Below are 15,932 nucleotides of genomic sequence, written 5' to 3' on the forward strand. Positions count from 1 at the left end.
AATGCAAACACTTAAAAGCTTGTCACAGTCTAATAGATGACTTCTTCCCCTTGGCAACCCATCCTTCTCTTTGTACCCCCCTCTGAAATAGTGTTCTTATTAGCTAGGTCTCACACAGATGGGCTTGTGATTGGTTTCTTGTACCATAGAGAACAAAGACTGTATTTGTGGTCATTCTTGGATGGTTTTTGTATTTGTTTTTAGAACTAACTGAGTTTCAGCAATTACCCCTGTAAGTTATTAGGACAACTGCTCAAATATAAGGGTCTCATTCTAAAAGATAACAGTAGAAAAGCTAACTTCCTTTTGAATTTGGGGTGATTATATGAATGTTATATGCCTGTTTATCAGGATTTGTTATTTTTTCTTAAATTACTCTGGTGACACTTGACAAGGCTCACTTTTTCCAAAGCAGCTTTCTCCTGTTGGATCCCATAAAAGACAGTTTGAACCAGCTCTTTGAAAGTTCTCACCTATTTCTATAATTGCTATCTTTCTGTTCCTATAATTGCTCTTTTTTAAAAAAATAATTTTATTTATTTATTTTTGGCTGCATTAGGTCTTCGTTGCTGCACGCGGGCTTTCTCTAGTTGCGGCGAGCAAGGGCTACTCTTTGTTGTGGTGCACAGGCTTCTCATTGCGGTGGCTTCTCTTGTTGCAGAGCACAGGCTCTAGGCTTGCAGGCTTCAGTAGTTGTGGTACGCGGGCTCATTAGTTGTGGCTCGCAGGCTCTAGAGCACAGGCTCAGTAGTTGTGGTGGCGCACGGGCTTAGTTGCTCCGCGGCATGTGGGATCTTCCCAGACCAGGGCTCGATCCTGTGTCTCCTGCATTGGCAGGAGGATTCTTAACCACTGCGCCACCAGGGAGGCCCCCTATAATTGCTCTTTATCGATCTCATCCTCCTCTCTGAAGCTACCCTAGACTTTCATCCAGCTCTCAAATCACAAAATTAAGCACATATGAAAAAGAACATGGATTCAGGAGTTTTTTGTTTTTTTGTTTTTTTTTTAATTTTAAAATTCTTGAAGGAAAAACGGGATGTGGGAAAAGACCTGGTGTTTTTCCTGTTCAGGGTCCATGGAATGAGGTCCTTTTGTGTTGGGCAGTGTACAGTGTATAGTATCTATGGAATTGCTCCAGTTTTATGAACATCTCCTTTAATCGGTTGACCTTCACAGAGGTGGTCTGGATTTAGTAGCACTGTGGTCAAAGCATGGGCTTTGGAGTCAGACCTAGGCTTGAAATAGCCTTCTACATTTATTAGGTATGTGACCTTGGATGAGTTATCTTACCTCTGTAATCCTCCATTTTCTCATCTGTCACTGAGAATAATAATAATACCAACTTCCTAAGGTTAGAATAGATGTTTAATGTGGCTAGAATAGATTTTTTAAATTATGAAGTTCTCATCTGAATTTGGAGGTGAATATTAAATATCAGTGGGTTTAAAATATCACCACTGGTTTTTTTAGATGATAACTTTGTAGCCCTCTCCCCACCTTTGTACAGATAAACTGTGCACTGTTGAATGACACATCTCTGCCTGTGGCCTTTTGCAAGTTTCTCTGAGCTCTTCAACCTTTTGTTGGGATGTCAGACAGAACTCAGTGCAGTTGAAATAGCCTTTTAAAAAGGTCTGCTTGTGTACACTCTCAGCCTCATGACCCAACGCCCTTCAGTCATCCTCCTTTCTAGATGGGAACAGTGGGAGATGTGGTGATAGGAAATTATACTTAGTGATCTTCGGCAAGTCACTTAGTTTCGGCTTTGATTTCCTCAGCTTTAAAATTAGGAGTAGTTTAGATTATTTACCTTTTTAAAAGTTTATGGGGACTTCCCTGGTGGTGCAGTGGTTAAGAATCCGCCTGCCAAAGCAGGGGACACGGGTTCGAGCCCTGGTCCAGGAAGATCCCACATGCCGCAGAGCAACTAAGCCCGTGCGCCACAACTACTGAGCCTGCGCTCTAGAGCCCGTGAGCCACAGCTACTGAGCCCATGTGCCACAACTACTGAAGCCCACGTGCCTAGAGCCCGTGCTCCACAACAAGAGACTCCACCGCAATGAGAAGCCCGCGTACCGCAACTAAGAGTAGCCCCCGCTCGCCGCAACTAAAAAAAAGCCCACGCGCAACAACAAAGACCCAACACAGCCAAATAAATAAATACATAAATTTAAAAAAAAATTTATGAAATACAGGAAAAATGCAGAAAATAATATAGTAGACAGTACTCAGATTTAACTTACATTTATGTGTGACCACATTAGGTGATCTTTAAAGGTCCTTTAAAAGAAAAGATTAAAACAAAAAAAGCTCATTCTAAACTAAATATTCAGTGAAAGCAGAAACTTTTGTTAGAATCTCAGGTTTTTAGAACTGGTTGGGGCTAGGAATAGGCTAGGAATAAATATTAGGAAGCTGTCATTATGGGGGTAGTGGCTAAAGCCTTAGGGATGAATTGGTTTCTCCAGAGGAAGGTTGTATCGAGTGAGATGTGAAGAGGGGGAAATGACAGCGGATCCAGTGAAGAAAACTGAAAAGGTGTGGTCAGAGAGTTAGAAAGGCAGTGTGAGTCATATAATTGCAAAAGAGGAATTATAGGAAACATGCCATTGTCACTGGCATGCAGTTACTAGTGCTAATGTGCTCTTAGGTAGATCTGTTTATTGATGTAAAACAAAAGAAGGTTAAGATGGGTTGAGATAATTAATACTTTTGTGGTCAGAAGTAAAAGGCCAAAACAGCAAGGTAGCCATTTTTCTGTTCATGTCCTTTGGTAGAGAAAGTCTTGTGGAGGAAAAACCTTCTGATTTTGTTGAAGTTGGCATAACCTGTTTGCCACAGACCTTGATGCTTGGCAAGCTGGTTAGATGCTGTTCCTCCAGCTCAGTTGATGTGAGTTAAAAAGGTCTTATTCCTCCTGCCAAGAATGGTGTTAGGGTGATGACTGTGTGTCCTGCTAGTCTGTGAGGGGTTTTCCTGAATATGTTTTTTGTGGTTTGCAAAATACGGACCTCACGCAAAATTATACTCTGAATTTAGTTCACACCAAACCAAAAGATCAGTGTAGAATTCAGAGCAATTAATCTAGTAGTAGCAAAGTGGTTTTTGTGGTTATTTTTATCTCAGCTCTCCAGACTAGCCCATTTAAATTCTGCATTGCATGAAAAAGCAGATCAAGAAAAAGTGTACACAGGTGATTTGAATTGAAAAGATCACTTAGTAATTAGACTGTGGGCTTGGGTAGTTTCTGTGGCTAATATTTGTGATATGAAATATTTTTAATATCAAAACCTGCATTTCCCACTGCAGTGACACCAAAGGTTTGTATGTTTATAACAGGAGTTTTCATTCTTTACCTTTTTCAGTCACCAATTCTTGTGGGTCTCATACCTGACATTCCCTCAAATCGGCATGCGGGTATTTATGAGTGGTTAGTGCAGGCCCATTTCCAGGTCACTTAGCAGAGTCAGGGATCTAACGTAAAAGTGCAGCTGGGGCATCTGGGTACTTTTGGTAAAGAAGCAGCAATATGAGGCCTCACGGTTATTATCCTGAGACATTGGTCCCATCAGAATGAGAAACACTTAGAAGTGATGAGGGACGTTTTCCTGCTGTATTCTGATTCCTGACCCACAGATGGAAAGCCTTTCATTTTTCTGAAATTAATGCTGAGAAGAACTGAGAGACAAGGCAGTTCAAGCTTATCTACAGGTTTAAATGTCTGGGCTTTTGACTTCTGCAATAAGAATTTAATAGTGTATTTCAAGGGTATTGGGTAAAATGTTTTTAAGGTGAGTTGCTTTGTTCTTTTGCTTGTGGTTATTGGAATATATAGAATACATATTAGAAGTGGAATATATAGTATACAGAATACAAACTAGAATGTAGGAATTAGGTAGAAATGACTTGGCATGAGATTTATTTATTTTTAGATTTCTGGCATGTGTACTTTCTAAGACTTTGACCTCTTTAACTGTGCAGCGGGTCAGAGGGTTCAAGGAGCTCCCTCTTGACTCGCCCTGGCTGATGGATGCCCTGTAATGGGTTCACTAATAGGAGCCACATCTGATGCTGTCAGATGGGACTAGTAGCCACGTAGGCCGGCTGGAGCTGAGCCTCAACAAACGCCAGGTGGATAAGGGTCAGTGAGTTCTTCTGGCATCTCGACAGCCTGGTCGTTGAATTTCCTATTCACAAGAATCTTCGCTCTGTGGTGGCAGTTCTTTTCTCCCTATTGAATAAATATTCAGTCTGTTCTGACATTTCCCTTCTGGACCTTTTTTCCTTCTTTGCATAGTGGAGTGTTTCTGATTTTAATAGGTAGATGAAGGAAAACTGGGGGTAACTTAAGGAATTTTGTCACCTTGCACTTTAGAAAGGGCCATTGGAGAACTCAGTGGTGATCATGTATTCCATCTTTGTTCTGCATTGGATTTTAATTCTTGCTCTGAGCTCTCTAGTGCTGAATTCGGGCACCAAAACTGGAAATTTGTAATGTAACATCTTTTGGATTCGCTGGGCTTGGCTTACTGTAGTTCTGCTGTTTGTCAGTAAAACACTTTTTTTGTTTTTGGTCACTGCTGAGTAATCTTTTCTTTTTCCTCATCTTTGAGGAAAAATTTAAGTAGATTGGCTATCTTTACACATGTCAAGTTTCCATTTCATATACTATTCATGGGAAGAACTCATTTAGATCTTCTTCAGTTGCTTTCATTAGCCGTTTGTAATTTTCAGCATACAGAGCCTATACATGTTTTGTTAGATTTAGACCTAGGTATTTAATTTTTTTGGAGTGATTGTAAATGGTCATACATTTTGAAACTTGAAGTTCAGTATTGCATCATATTTATTTTGACCAGTTCACAAAATATCAACATTTTAAAAAGCTAGTGTAGGGACTTCCCTGGTGGCGCAGTGGTTAAGAATCCGCCTGCCAATACAGGGGACACGGGTTCGATCCCTGGTCCAGGAAGATCCCACATGCCGTGGAGCAACAAAGTCTGTGCGCCACCACTGCTGAGCCTGCGCTCTAGAGCTCACGAGCCACAGCTACTGAGCGTGCGTGCCAAAACTGCTGAATCCCGTGCGCCTGGAGCCGATGCTCTGCCACAAGAGAAGCCACTACAATGAAAAGCCCACACACTGCGATGAAGAGTAGCCCCTGCTCGCTGTAACTAGAGAAAGCCCGTGCACAGCAGCGAAGACCCAACACAGCCAAAAATAAAAATAAATAAAATAAATTAAAAAAAAAAAGTTAGTATAAATATGCCTCTATTTTCCGTAGCAGTATGTGTACTAAGAACTATTTCAGGCACTTAAAATATAGGTAAAATACTAAAACATTTTAAGATGGTAAATGACGTGTAGGAGTTTTGAATTTTAACGTAGTTGGCTTTACCAGTATTTCTTCTTTACGATGTATCCTTTCTGGGTCTTTAAAAAAAAAAAATCCTTCCATGCTGCCCTGTCTTAAAAGATACTAAACAGTATCTTTCTTTCTAAAAGTTTTAAAGATTTGCTTTCTATATATAAAGCTTTAATTCATCTAGAATTCATTTTTGTGTATGATATGAGTCAGGGTTCTTCCCCCCTCCCTCAGTATGGGTAGCCAGTTGTCTAAAAACAGTTTATCAGATACTCTGTGCTTTCCTCACTGATTACAGTGTCACCTCTGTTTATATGTGTATGGGTCACTAAATGGTGTGAGTGTGTGTGTCTGGGCTTGCATTTCTGTGGCAAACGTCTGTTGGTTTATTCCTGTTCTAATACCATGCTTTCTAATTTTGCTTACTTAAAAAAATCAAATTTATTGCCATCAAATAAACTGCATATATTCAAAATGTACAGTTTGGTAAGTTTCGGCACATACACCTCTGAAACCAATGGCACGGTCAAGATAAAGAACACCTGTCCCCAAGGTTTTCTTGTCCCTCTTTGTAACCCCTTTCTTCTGCCTCTCCCTGATATTCTTCTCTCCTCCCCACTTCCTCCCTCATATCCAGGCAACCCTCGGTCTGCTTTCTGTTACTGTAATTAGTTTGCATTTTCTAGAATTTTACATATATGAAATCTTACAGAATTAGTGGTTAAGAGCTTAGGATCTGAAGACAGACCATTTAATCTTAAATCCATGCTCCATCACTTATTTTTAGCTTTGAGATCTTGGGTCTGCTTTCTTCTCAAAGTACCAGTTTTGCCGGTTACCATGGGAAAGTGAAATTTTCCACAGGGAAAATAGAAGGGAAGAAAATACGATGCTTGAGAATAGAATTCTGAGGACTTTTGATATACTGTGTATGTGCTTGGCAAGCATATACATGACCATGTGCAGGAAGGTTCAGAAGTCTGAGGGTAGAATGGAGAAAACTGTTTAATACAGAAGTAAAGGTTTGTAAAAATAAACATGACTGGAAAAAAAAAGATGATGTGAGGCTGTATTTGAAATGATTGCTCAGGCTGGGAGAAAAACAAATAAAACCAGAATGGAGGTGAATAACAAAAAGTTAGGGATGATAGGTCAGAGGTTATACTATGGACAAAGAGTAGATTTAGTAGGCGTAGAAGAAAGGAAAGAACCGTGTTTCAGAAATAAGGCTTTCAGAGTTTGAAAGTTCTTAGGTGGACCTTTCCAGAATGTAATAAGGTTTACCCTGTATCATTAATTAAAGTAGAATAGAGGAAAATTCCAGGTGCAAGAGTGTTTATTGAGGGGGCAGTGGAACTTGTGCTGACGAATTATATAAATGGGACCTGAAAAGACGGCTTCCCCTATTTCTGGCTTGGTGAGACTGGTGGCATTGAAGTGGTTGAGAGAAATAGAGTTTAGCAGAGTGGAATGTTGTTTATTTACATGTTTTTCCTCTCCAGCGTGGTCCAACATAATTTCTAAGTACATGATGGCTTATCTATATCAGTCTCAAATGAGACTGGTCTCCTAGGAAATTTTCCACAATACTTATTGAGCAGTAAGTGCCACTGAACATACAGTACTGGTTCTCAGATACCTTATTGTTTTGATATAATATAGTTTCAATATGTTATTGATGTAATAATATAGTTGTGATATAAGGTAATAATAATATTTCCTGATGTTTTGGTATTCTCTCTGTGAGTCATTACCCATATTACCTATTTTTTTAAAAAATTAGGTTTCTCATTGCAGTGGCTTCTCGTTGCAGAGCACGGGCTCTAGGCACACAGGCTTCAGTAGTTGTGGCACACGGGCTCAGTAGCTGTGGCTTGCGGGCTCTAGAGCGCAGGCTCAGTAGTTGTGGCGCACGGGCTTAGTTGCTCCGCGGCATGTGGGAATTTCCTGGACCAGGGCTCGAACCCGTGTCCCCTGCATTGGCAGGCGGATTCTTAACCACTGCGCCACCAGGGAAGTCCGACCTATTTTTTCTTTGTGGGTTATTCTACATTCAGACAGGGAAAATAATATAGGACAAGTTCAAGATTAAAGATGTTCTGTAGAAACATACTTGTTATCTTAGATGTGCACTGTCAGTGTGTAGCCACCAGCCACATGTGGCTATTGAGCACTTGAAACATGGCAAGTCCAAATTGAGATGTGACATAAGTGTCGATTACAATATGCATTGGGCTTTGAAGACTTAGTACAAAACAGAAACGTAAAATAGCTTGTTAATAGTTTTTTTATATAGACTACAGGTTTGAAATGACAATAATGTGTATATATATTAGATTAAATAAAATATATTATTAAAATTAATTTTACCTGTTCCTTTATCACTTTTTAATGTGGCTGCTAGAAAATTAAAAATTTCAGAAGTGGCTTGCATGTGTGACTCATGTTATATTTTTGTTGAACAGAAAGAAACCCACCTCCCTGTTTTTCTGTAATCAAATGTGTAACTATTTGCTGAATTATAAATCCTTAGTGGGAAAGCAAAAAAACAAAAGAATTTGGTGTGTGAGTATGTTTAATGAAATTTGCTGTGAATAGATTTTAAAAATAAGTACAAAATGCCAATGGCATTCTTCATAGAACTAGAATAATTCTAAAGTTTGTATGGAAACGCAAAAGACCCTAAATAGCCAAAACAGTCTTGAGAAAGAAGAACAAAGCTGGAGGTATCATGCTCCCTGATTTCAAACTATATTATAAAGCTACAGTATTCAAAACAGTGTGGTACTGGCACAAAAATGGATACATGGATCAATGGCACATAATAGAGAGCCCAGAAATGCATCCACATTTATATGGGCAATTAATCTATGACAAAGGGCCAAGAATATACAGTGGGGGAAAGACAGCTTCTTCAACAAACGGTGTTGGGAAAACTGGGCAGCTACATGAAAAATAATGAAACTGGACTGCTCTCTCACACCATGCACAAAAACAAGTTCAAAATGGATTAAAAGGATGTCCTTAGTGGCACAGTGGTTAAGAATCCTCCTGCCAATGCAGGGGACACAGGTTTGAGCCCTGGTCCAGGAAGATCCACATGCCACGGAGCAACTAAGCCTGTGTGCCACAACTACTGAGCCTGCGCTCTAGAGCCCGCGTGCCACAACTGCTGAAGCCCGTGTGCCTAGAGCACGTGCGCCACAACAAGAGAAGCTGCCACAATGAGAAGCCCGCGCACCACAACAAAGAGTAGCCCCCGCTCGCCGCAACTAGAGAAAGCCCGCGTGCAGCAACAAAGACCCAACGCAGTCAAAAATAAATAAATTAATTTAAGAAAATAACCAAAAAACCAAAATGGATTAAAGACTTAAATGTGAGACCTGAAACCGTAAAACTTCTAGAAGAAAACATAGGCAGTACCCTCTTCAATATCGGTCTTAGTAATTTTTTTTGGATATGTCTCCTCAGGCAAGGGAAACAGGCAAAACTAAACAAGTGGGACCACATCAAACTACATAGTTTTTGCACAGCAAAGGAAACTATTAACAAAACAAAAAGACCACCTACTGAATTGGAGAAGATATTTGCAGATAATGTATTCAATAAGGGGTCCAAAATATACAAAGAACTCATACAATTCAACATCAAAAAAAAAAAAACTTGATTAAAAAATGGGCAGAGGATCTGAGTAGACATTTTTCCAAAGAAGACATACAGATGGCCACCAGGCACGTGAAAAGATGCTCAACATCACTAATCATCAGGGAAATGCAAATCAAAACTACAATGAGATATCACCTCACACCTGTCAGAGTGGCTATTATCCAAAAGCCAGCAAATAACAAGTGCTGGTGAGTCTGTGGTCTGTGGAGAAAAGGGAATCCTTGTGCACTGTTGGTAGGAATGTAAGTTGGTGCAGCCACTATGGAAAACAGTATGGAGATTCCTCAAAAAATTAAAAGTAGAACTGCTGTATGATCCAGCAGTTCACTCTGGGGTATTTATCTGAAGAAAACAAAAACACTAATTATAAGAGATGCATACACCCCTATGTTCATTACAGCATTAATGAACCAAGATATGGAAGCAAGCTAAGTGTCCATCAGTGGATGAATGGATAAAGAAGATGGTGTCTGTGTATGTGTATATTATTATTCAGCCATGAGAAAGAAGGAAATCCTACTGTTTGTGACAACATGGATGGGCCTTGAGGACATTATGCTAATAAGTGAAGTAAGCCAGACAGAGAAAGCCAAATACTGTGTGATTTCGCGTCTATGTGGGATCTTAAAAAGCCAATGAACAAACATAGCAAAACTGAAACAGAATTATAGATATAGAGAACAAACAGGTAGTTGCCAGAGGAGAGGAGGACGGGGAGAGGAAAGAAATAGGTGAGGGAGATTAAGAGGGACAAACTTCCAGTTACAAAAATAAATGAGTCAAGGGGATGAAATGTACAGTGTGGGGAATACAGTCAGTAACTATGGAATATTATTGTGTGGTGACGTATTGTAATAGACTTTTTGAAATGTATAGTAAAATCAACTTACACTGCTGTGTTTCAGGAAGTAACATAGGGCTGTAGGTCAGTTATACTTGAAAAACAAACAGAACAAGAGACCAGATATGTGGTTACCAGAGGTGAGGAATCAGGGGAGGGGAGATTGGATGAAGACAGTCAAAAGGTACAAACGTCCAGATATCAGGTAAGTAAGTACTGGGGTGCGGTGCACAACAGGATAAAGATAATCAGCACGGCTGTGTGTTGTATGTGAAAGTCATTAAGGGAGAAAATCCTAAGAGTTCTCGTCATGAGGAAAAGGTTGTTTTCTATTTCTTTAATTTTGTATCTGTATGAGACAATGGATGTTCATAAAACTTACTGTGATAATCACTTCATGACGCATGGAAGTCAAATAATTATGCTGTACACTTTAAACTTACACAGTGCCGTATGTCAGTTGTATCTCAAAACTGGAAGAAACCATAAGTACTTCTATTAGATTTCTAATTATTTTAAAGTTGTATCTAATGGATGGTATGAAACTTTGGTGATAAAGGTACCTGGATACCAAGCTTTAGCTGACTAGTCTTGAGATCTGAAAGTAGACCTTGCTTTGCCTTACAGATCTCTAAGTGCATTATGGGATTGTCAGCTGCAGCTAGATTGTATTCTCTGATACAGCAAGTGTCATGTTTGGTGATGCTTACGGTTTTCTTTCTACTTTTAGATTTTCTAAAGCAGTGTAGCATCACTTGGGAACTTGTTAGAAATATTGATTCTTGAGCCCCAACCCTGCCAAATTAGAAACTGGTGGCTTGGCCTGGCATTCTGTTTAAATCCTCCAAATGATTCTAAATTTGAGAAACATAATAGATTATACCACTTTTATAGAAGTAGAAAAGCTCAACTCAACCCCTTTATATAAATTCTCCAGTTTTGTCCCCTTTATTCAGATCTGTTTATTTTGATTACACCGTAATTTAACGGATGTAAATGTTATTTTATCATGGAAGTGCTCACAAAATTTTAGGGTTTCATTTCTAAATAGTCACAGTTGTATTTAGAGTGGTATTTTATTTGATTCTAATGAAAGTTTACTCTAAAAGTATCATTTAGGCAACTGTACACATCTATTTGGAAGGAATTACGTTCCTTTCTTTTCAGTTAATCATTTGTAAAAATGTTATATTCTTAGGTGGATGCTCTGCGGTTGCGTTTGGAAGAGAAGGAAACCATGCTGAATAAGAAGGCAAAACAAATCCAGGACATGGCTGAGGAGAAGGGGACACACGCTGGAGAGATCCATGACCTCAAGGACATGCTGGATATGAAGGAGCGGAAAGTTAATGTCCTTCAGAAGAAGGTGAGGTGCAGGTGTTCTGAGCCCAGGGTCCCGCATCAGACCCACGTCCTCATTCCTACCACTGAGTTGTACCTAAGTGCTATCAGAGTTTCTCTCTCATTCCTCTGTTTATATTTTTGCAGGTCGTAATTGAAACCATTGCTGCAGGAGGTAGATTGTGAAAACTGTTCTGTATATTCAGTTTTTAAACTTTCGAAGTAAACACTGTTTGGTATCTTCAGTAGTATTTTCCATGCTACTGTCTCTGAAAAGTGCCTTGTAAATTGCCAGAGTATTTGCATTGGCATTCTTCTACCTCTCCTAATCTTCTGTCTTGTATGGCAACTGTAGGGCCATGAATTAGTGTAGTACGTGGGCCGGGATTCTTGCAAGACTGCAATTTTGAATAGAAACACATGCTACTATAATGACATCTAATCTACATATGTCAAGGAAAGGAAGACTTTCTTTCCTATTTTACCTTAATCATAACTGGAAAGAGGCTAACACTGTAATAAATAAGGGAAGTACTAATAATTGTCTTCCCCTCCCCCTTTTAGCTAAATTAAAGGGTACCTTTGAGATAATAGTTACAGTAGACACTGGTATTTATTGTTCTTCTCCACCGAGGGGATAGATCAGAAATATTTGACATTGTCCCAGTTTATTTTTAACCTCTAACAATAGCCCAGGAATAAAACTCTCTTCACTAAACCTCAAATTCAGCTTTTCTTTTGTGTACAGAGGACCATGTTCAATATTTGTCCTCTGTTAATTTGGTTTTCATTTGCTTTCAATGAGTAGACATAAAAATTTGATCACTCTAGATGGGTGACTGTAGTATCTTGTTAGTGGATGCTACTTTGCTTTACATTTTTATACATATGTTCTTCTCACCTTACCCCCAACTGCTCACTTCCCCTTACCCGTTTCTTGTATACGCTTCCAGGCACAGTTTACACATACACAGGCAAATACGTATTCTCTTTTTTTCTGTTTACCTCTTTCTGTGTTCTTCCATAAACATTTTATGCATAATCCATATAAAGCAAAAATGTTTCTCTAAACACAAATGTTACCATTCCTTTATTTCCCTTTCCTTTCCTTTCCTTTTTTCCCATTAATATATTTTGAAACTTCTTCCGGGGCTTCTTCATTGTTACCAACAGCACCTGTGTGGATGTGCTACGGTTTATTACAAGGTTTCCACTGATGGACAGTCTGCTTAAAGTTTCTGCTGTTATGTAAAATGATGCTGCATTTTAAAAATGTGCATATTTAGTTTATTCATATGTGAAGTATATTTCTAGGTAAATTACTTAAAGTGGAATTGCTGGGTGAAAGGATATGCATTTGTAATGTTGGTGGATTTTGCCAAGTCACAAGTACATTGGTTAGAACCCAAAGGTTGTTTCAAACTAATGCACGTCTTATTTTTAACTAGATAACCATTAAAAAAAGTTTTTAATAACTGTGAACAGGGGTTTGAAGTTAGAAATAATGCCTCATTATCCTGGAATAATCATAGTTTGTAAAAATAGAGTGGCAGCACTTATGTTAGCCACTTTATATCTGTAATCTTGTTTAATCCTTGCAACTTTTTGGTAGTGGAGTTTAGATCTTGATTGCTCTGTTATAATCAGTGGCTAAATTTTTAGGCCATGACACATAATAAGAAATATATGTTACATTCATCTGTGTCAACGTATAGTATACATGCTTAGAGGTACAGCTACAACAAAATTTTCACAAAATATACTCTGAACTATCTTCTCCCATTTCTTAAAGGAAATAGAAAAATGTTAGTCCCAATCCATTAAGTTATTTCAGTACTCACTAATAAAACACTTTTATACCTTGGTATCCATTCTCCCATGCTCCCTTTTCCCGCCCCCAAAACAAAAACAAGCCCCAAACCAACAAAGTCCGAGACATATTACATAATAAGGGAGGTTCAAATTTGTACAAATTTGTTTAGCTAAAAAAGTGGTAGCTTCAGGTTTTGTCACAAGGTTGGTCTTATTCCAAAATGCAGCTTTTCCCATGACAACAACTTTCCTGTTGGGAGAATTAGTAGTATGTGTTCAAGCTTTTTGACACTACAGGACATCATACAAATATGACGTGTATTATGCTTTGTCTAGTCTCTTTGCCTTTCGCCGTGGAGGGCCAGTGGAGTAGGCTCTAGAGGGCCGGTAATTGTGCTCTTTTTAGTACACTAGCTGCCTCACTAATTTGTCACGTTATAGACTTTGATTTGTCTTAAAACAGTTATCAAATAGGTAGCACAGGTACTTTCAAAACTGGTTTAGATTATTATTGCTTCTTTTAAGATAATGCCTCTATACCTGTCATTTTCAGTGCTTAGAGCCTTCAGTGCTTTCTGCCTACTTATTTTGTTGTAGAAGTTGCTGTACTAACATCATTAGACTCAACGTTCGTGATGTGTTTCCTGGACCATTGTTTGCTGATAAAATAGAAATAGCTTTAATTTTTGGATCCACATAAAATAAACCAGAAAACACAGTAAGTTTAGAGGCAGTTAAAGGTTCTCAAGAGAGCTATAGTTATTTTTATTATGGCTTTCCTTTCTTGAGGTGCAAACATCCCCTTGCTCCAGGATTCTATGAGCAAGCTTGATTTTCAGGTGGTTGACAGAGGGGAGCTGGCTGAGTGCGAGACTGGGGGTTGAGGGAGTAGAGTGAACTCTGATGAGCTGGGCTGTGGTGATGTGGTGGCTTCCGGAGGCCGTGTGAAAGGTGATGAGCCGCACGGACAGGATGTAGAAGGCACCATCTGTGGAGTAGATCATGTAGGAGATCTGGGAGAAGAGCGACAGGATGGAGATGAAATGGCCCAGACAGTGGTGACTGTGGAGGCCGCATATCTGGCGTTTATTGTACTACAGGATGTTGGTGATGGCCAGTACACGTCCACAGTAGTGATGCAGAGATGCACACAGCACGTGATTCCAGAAGACAGCCAGATGTCACATAGGATTTGGCCAAAGTTCCAGGTGTGGGTGATGGTATATGTGATGCGGATGGCTATGACCAAGATGAAAGCCAAGAGATTGGTCTTGGCCAGGGAGCCAGTGAGATAGTTGGCTGGCGTGTGGAGCTTCCTGGTAAGGAAGACGGTGAGAAGCACAAAGGCTTTGGTGAAGACTTTGGTCCATGTGATGATGGAAAGGACCTCAGCAAGAGAGATCTTGAGTTCCTGGAAGGTCCCAGATCCCAAGCCTCTGGGGTTTCTGCAGCATTCAGGATCTGTTAGAGGCCCCCAGGAAGAGGCCTTCTGCCGACGGGTTTGGAGGGGGCATTCTAGGTGGCTCTCTCCGTACTCATAGCTCCTTCTTCCACAGTTGTCTTCCCCACAGAACAAGGGCGTCCTTCCATTTCACACTGGAGGGCGACATTTATCACATGAATAGACACAGTGAAAAGACCCCAGGTCTTACTTGTATTAAGAACACAGAGGTGACTCAGCTGTAATCAAAGATTGTTCTAACTCAGACGAATCCCAAGGTTTCTCACTCTTCTGGAACTCTGGTAGACACATGCTGAATTTGTTAGATAATCATCAGGTTACCCACCAGTGTGGACAGAGCTCTGCAGGTCTTGCTTTTGGCCTTTGGGCTCTTTCCAAAGGCTTGAGGCTCTTACTGTTTGGTGATGTATTCAGAATTTCCCCCACTCTTTTCTATTTTGAGAAGATTCTGGATTTCAGGTTGTCTCCTGGGAACTTTTAAAGCTAGAGCACCAGCCGATTAAGAGAAGCAGTTCAGTCAACAGCCCACAGTTTTCCCAGATTAATCTTGACACATAATGAGGTACTTGTTTTGGTTCCTTTTCCACTGATCATTTCTGAGCCGGGAGAGAGAAATGTTCCAGTTCCCAAGACTTGGAGAATGCGTGAGTGCGGAGAACACAAACAAATGGCTCGCTGTGAGCTCCCCAAGAGGAGCACGGGGTCAGCAGCCCCTCCCTGGCCACACGAGTGCTGTGTTTGCTGTGGTGCGGCCCTAACCCCTTCCTCCTTGCTTGTCACCTGGTTTTGTCCCACCTTAACTACAACCCCCAGCCGAGCACCTTCCGCTGGGCTCTTCCCTTCCCTATGCCTTTGAGATACCCCCTATTGCTTTCTTCTTGTTGTTGTTAAATTAACAGACTTTATTTTTAGGGCATTTTCCCATTTACTCCCTGCCCACAGTTTCCCGTTATTAACATCTTGCATTGGTGTGGTACATGTGTTAAAATTGATGAACCGATATTGGTACATTATTATTAACTAAAGCCTGTAGCTTACAGTAGGTTTCACTCTTTGTCTTGTACAGTTCTGTGGGTTTTGCTGAATGTATAATGACATGAATCCACCATTACAGCGTCATACAGAGTATCTTCACTGCCCTAAAGATCTCTGTGTTCTACCTATTCATCGCTCTCCCAGCTCGCTACCACGGATGTTTTTACTGTTTACAGTTTTGCCTTTTCCAGAATGTCATGTATTTGGAATCATACAGTATGCACCCTTTCCAGGACTTGTTTCTTTTACTTACTATATGCATTTAAAATTCCTCCATTTCATTTCATGGCTTAATAACTCACTTCTTTTTATCGCTGAATAATATTCTGCTGTCTGATGTACTATAGTTTGTTTATGTAATTACCTGCAGAAGGACATCTTGGTTGCTTCCAATTTTTATCAATTAT

At 39.9% G+C, this 15,932-nt stretch overlaps 2 protein-coding genes across 9 annotated transcripts in view; one reads left to right on the forward strand and one right to left on the reverse strand.

The window, feature by feature from the left end:
• The window catches only part of LOC137759783 (ELKS/Rab6-interacting/CAST family member 1-like), a 901,087-nt gene that overhangs the window by 100,465 nt on the left and 784,690 nt on the right, over positions 1-15,932 (forward strand). The window contains 1 exon segment of the mRNA XM_068536391.1: positions 11,074-11,241. Coding sequence (XP_068392492.1) covers positions 11,074-11,241 — 168 coding nt within the window.
• The window catches only part of LOC137759781 (ELKS/Rab6-interacting/CAST family member 1-like), a 167,669-nt gene that overhangs the window by 19,803 nt on the left and 131,934 nt on the right, over positions 1-15,932 (reverse strand). The gene's annotated exons all lie outside the window — the stretch shown is intronic.

This window comes from Eschrichtius robustus, chromosome 2 (assembly GCF_028021215.1).
Source record: "Eschrichtius robustus isolate mEscRob2 chromosome 2, mEscRob2.pri, whole genome shotgun sequence".
Taxonomy (NCBI): Eukaryota; Metazoa; Chordata; class Mammalia; order Artiodactyla; family Eschrichtiidae; genus Eschrichtius; species Eschrichtius robustus.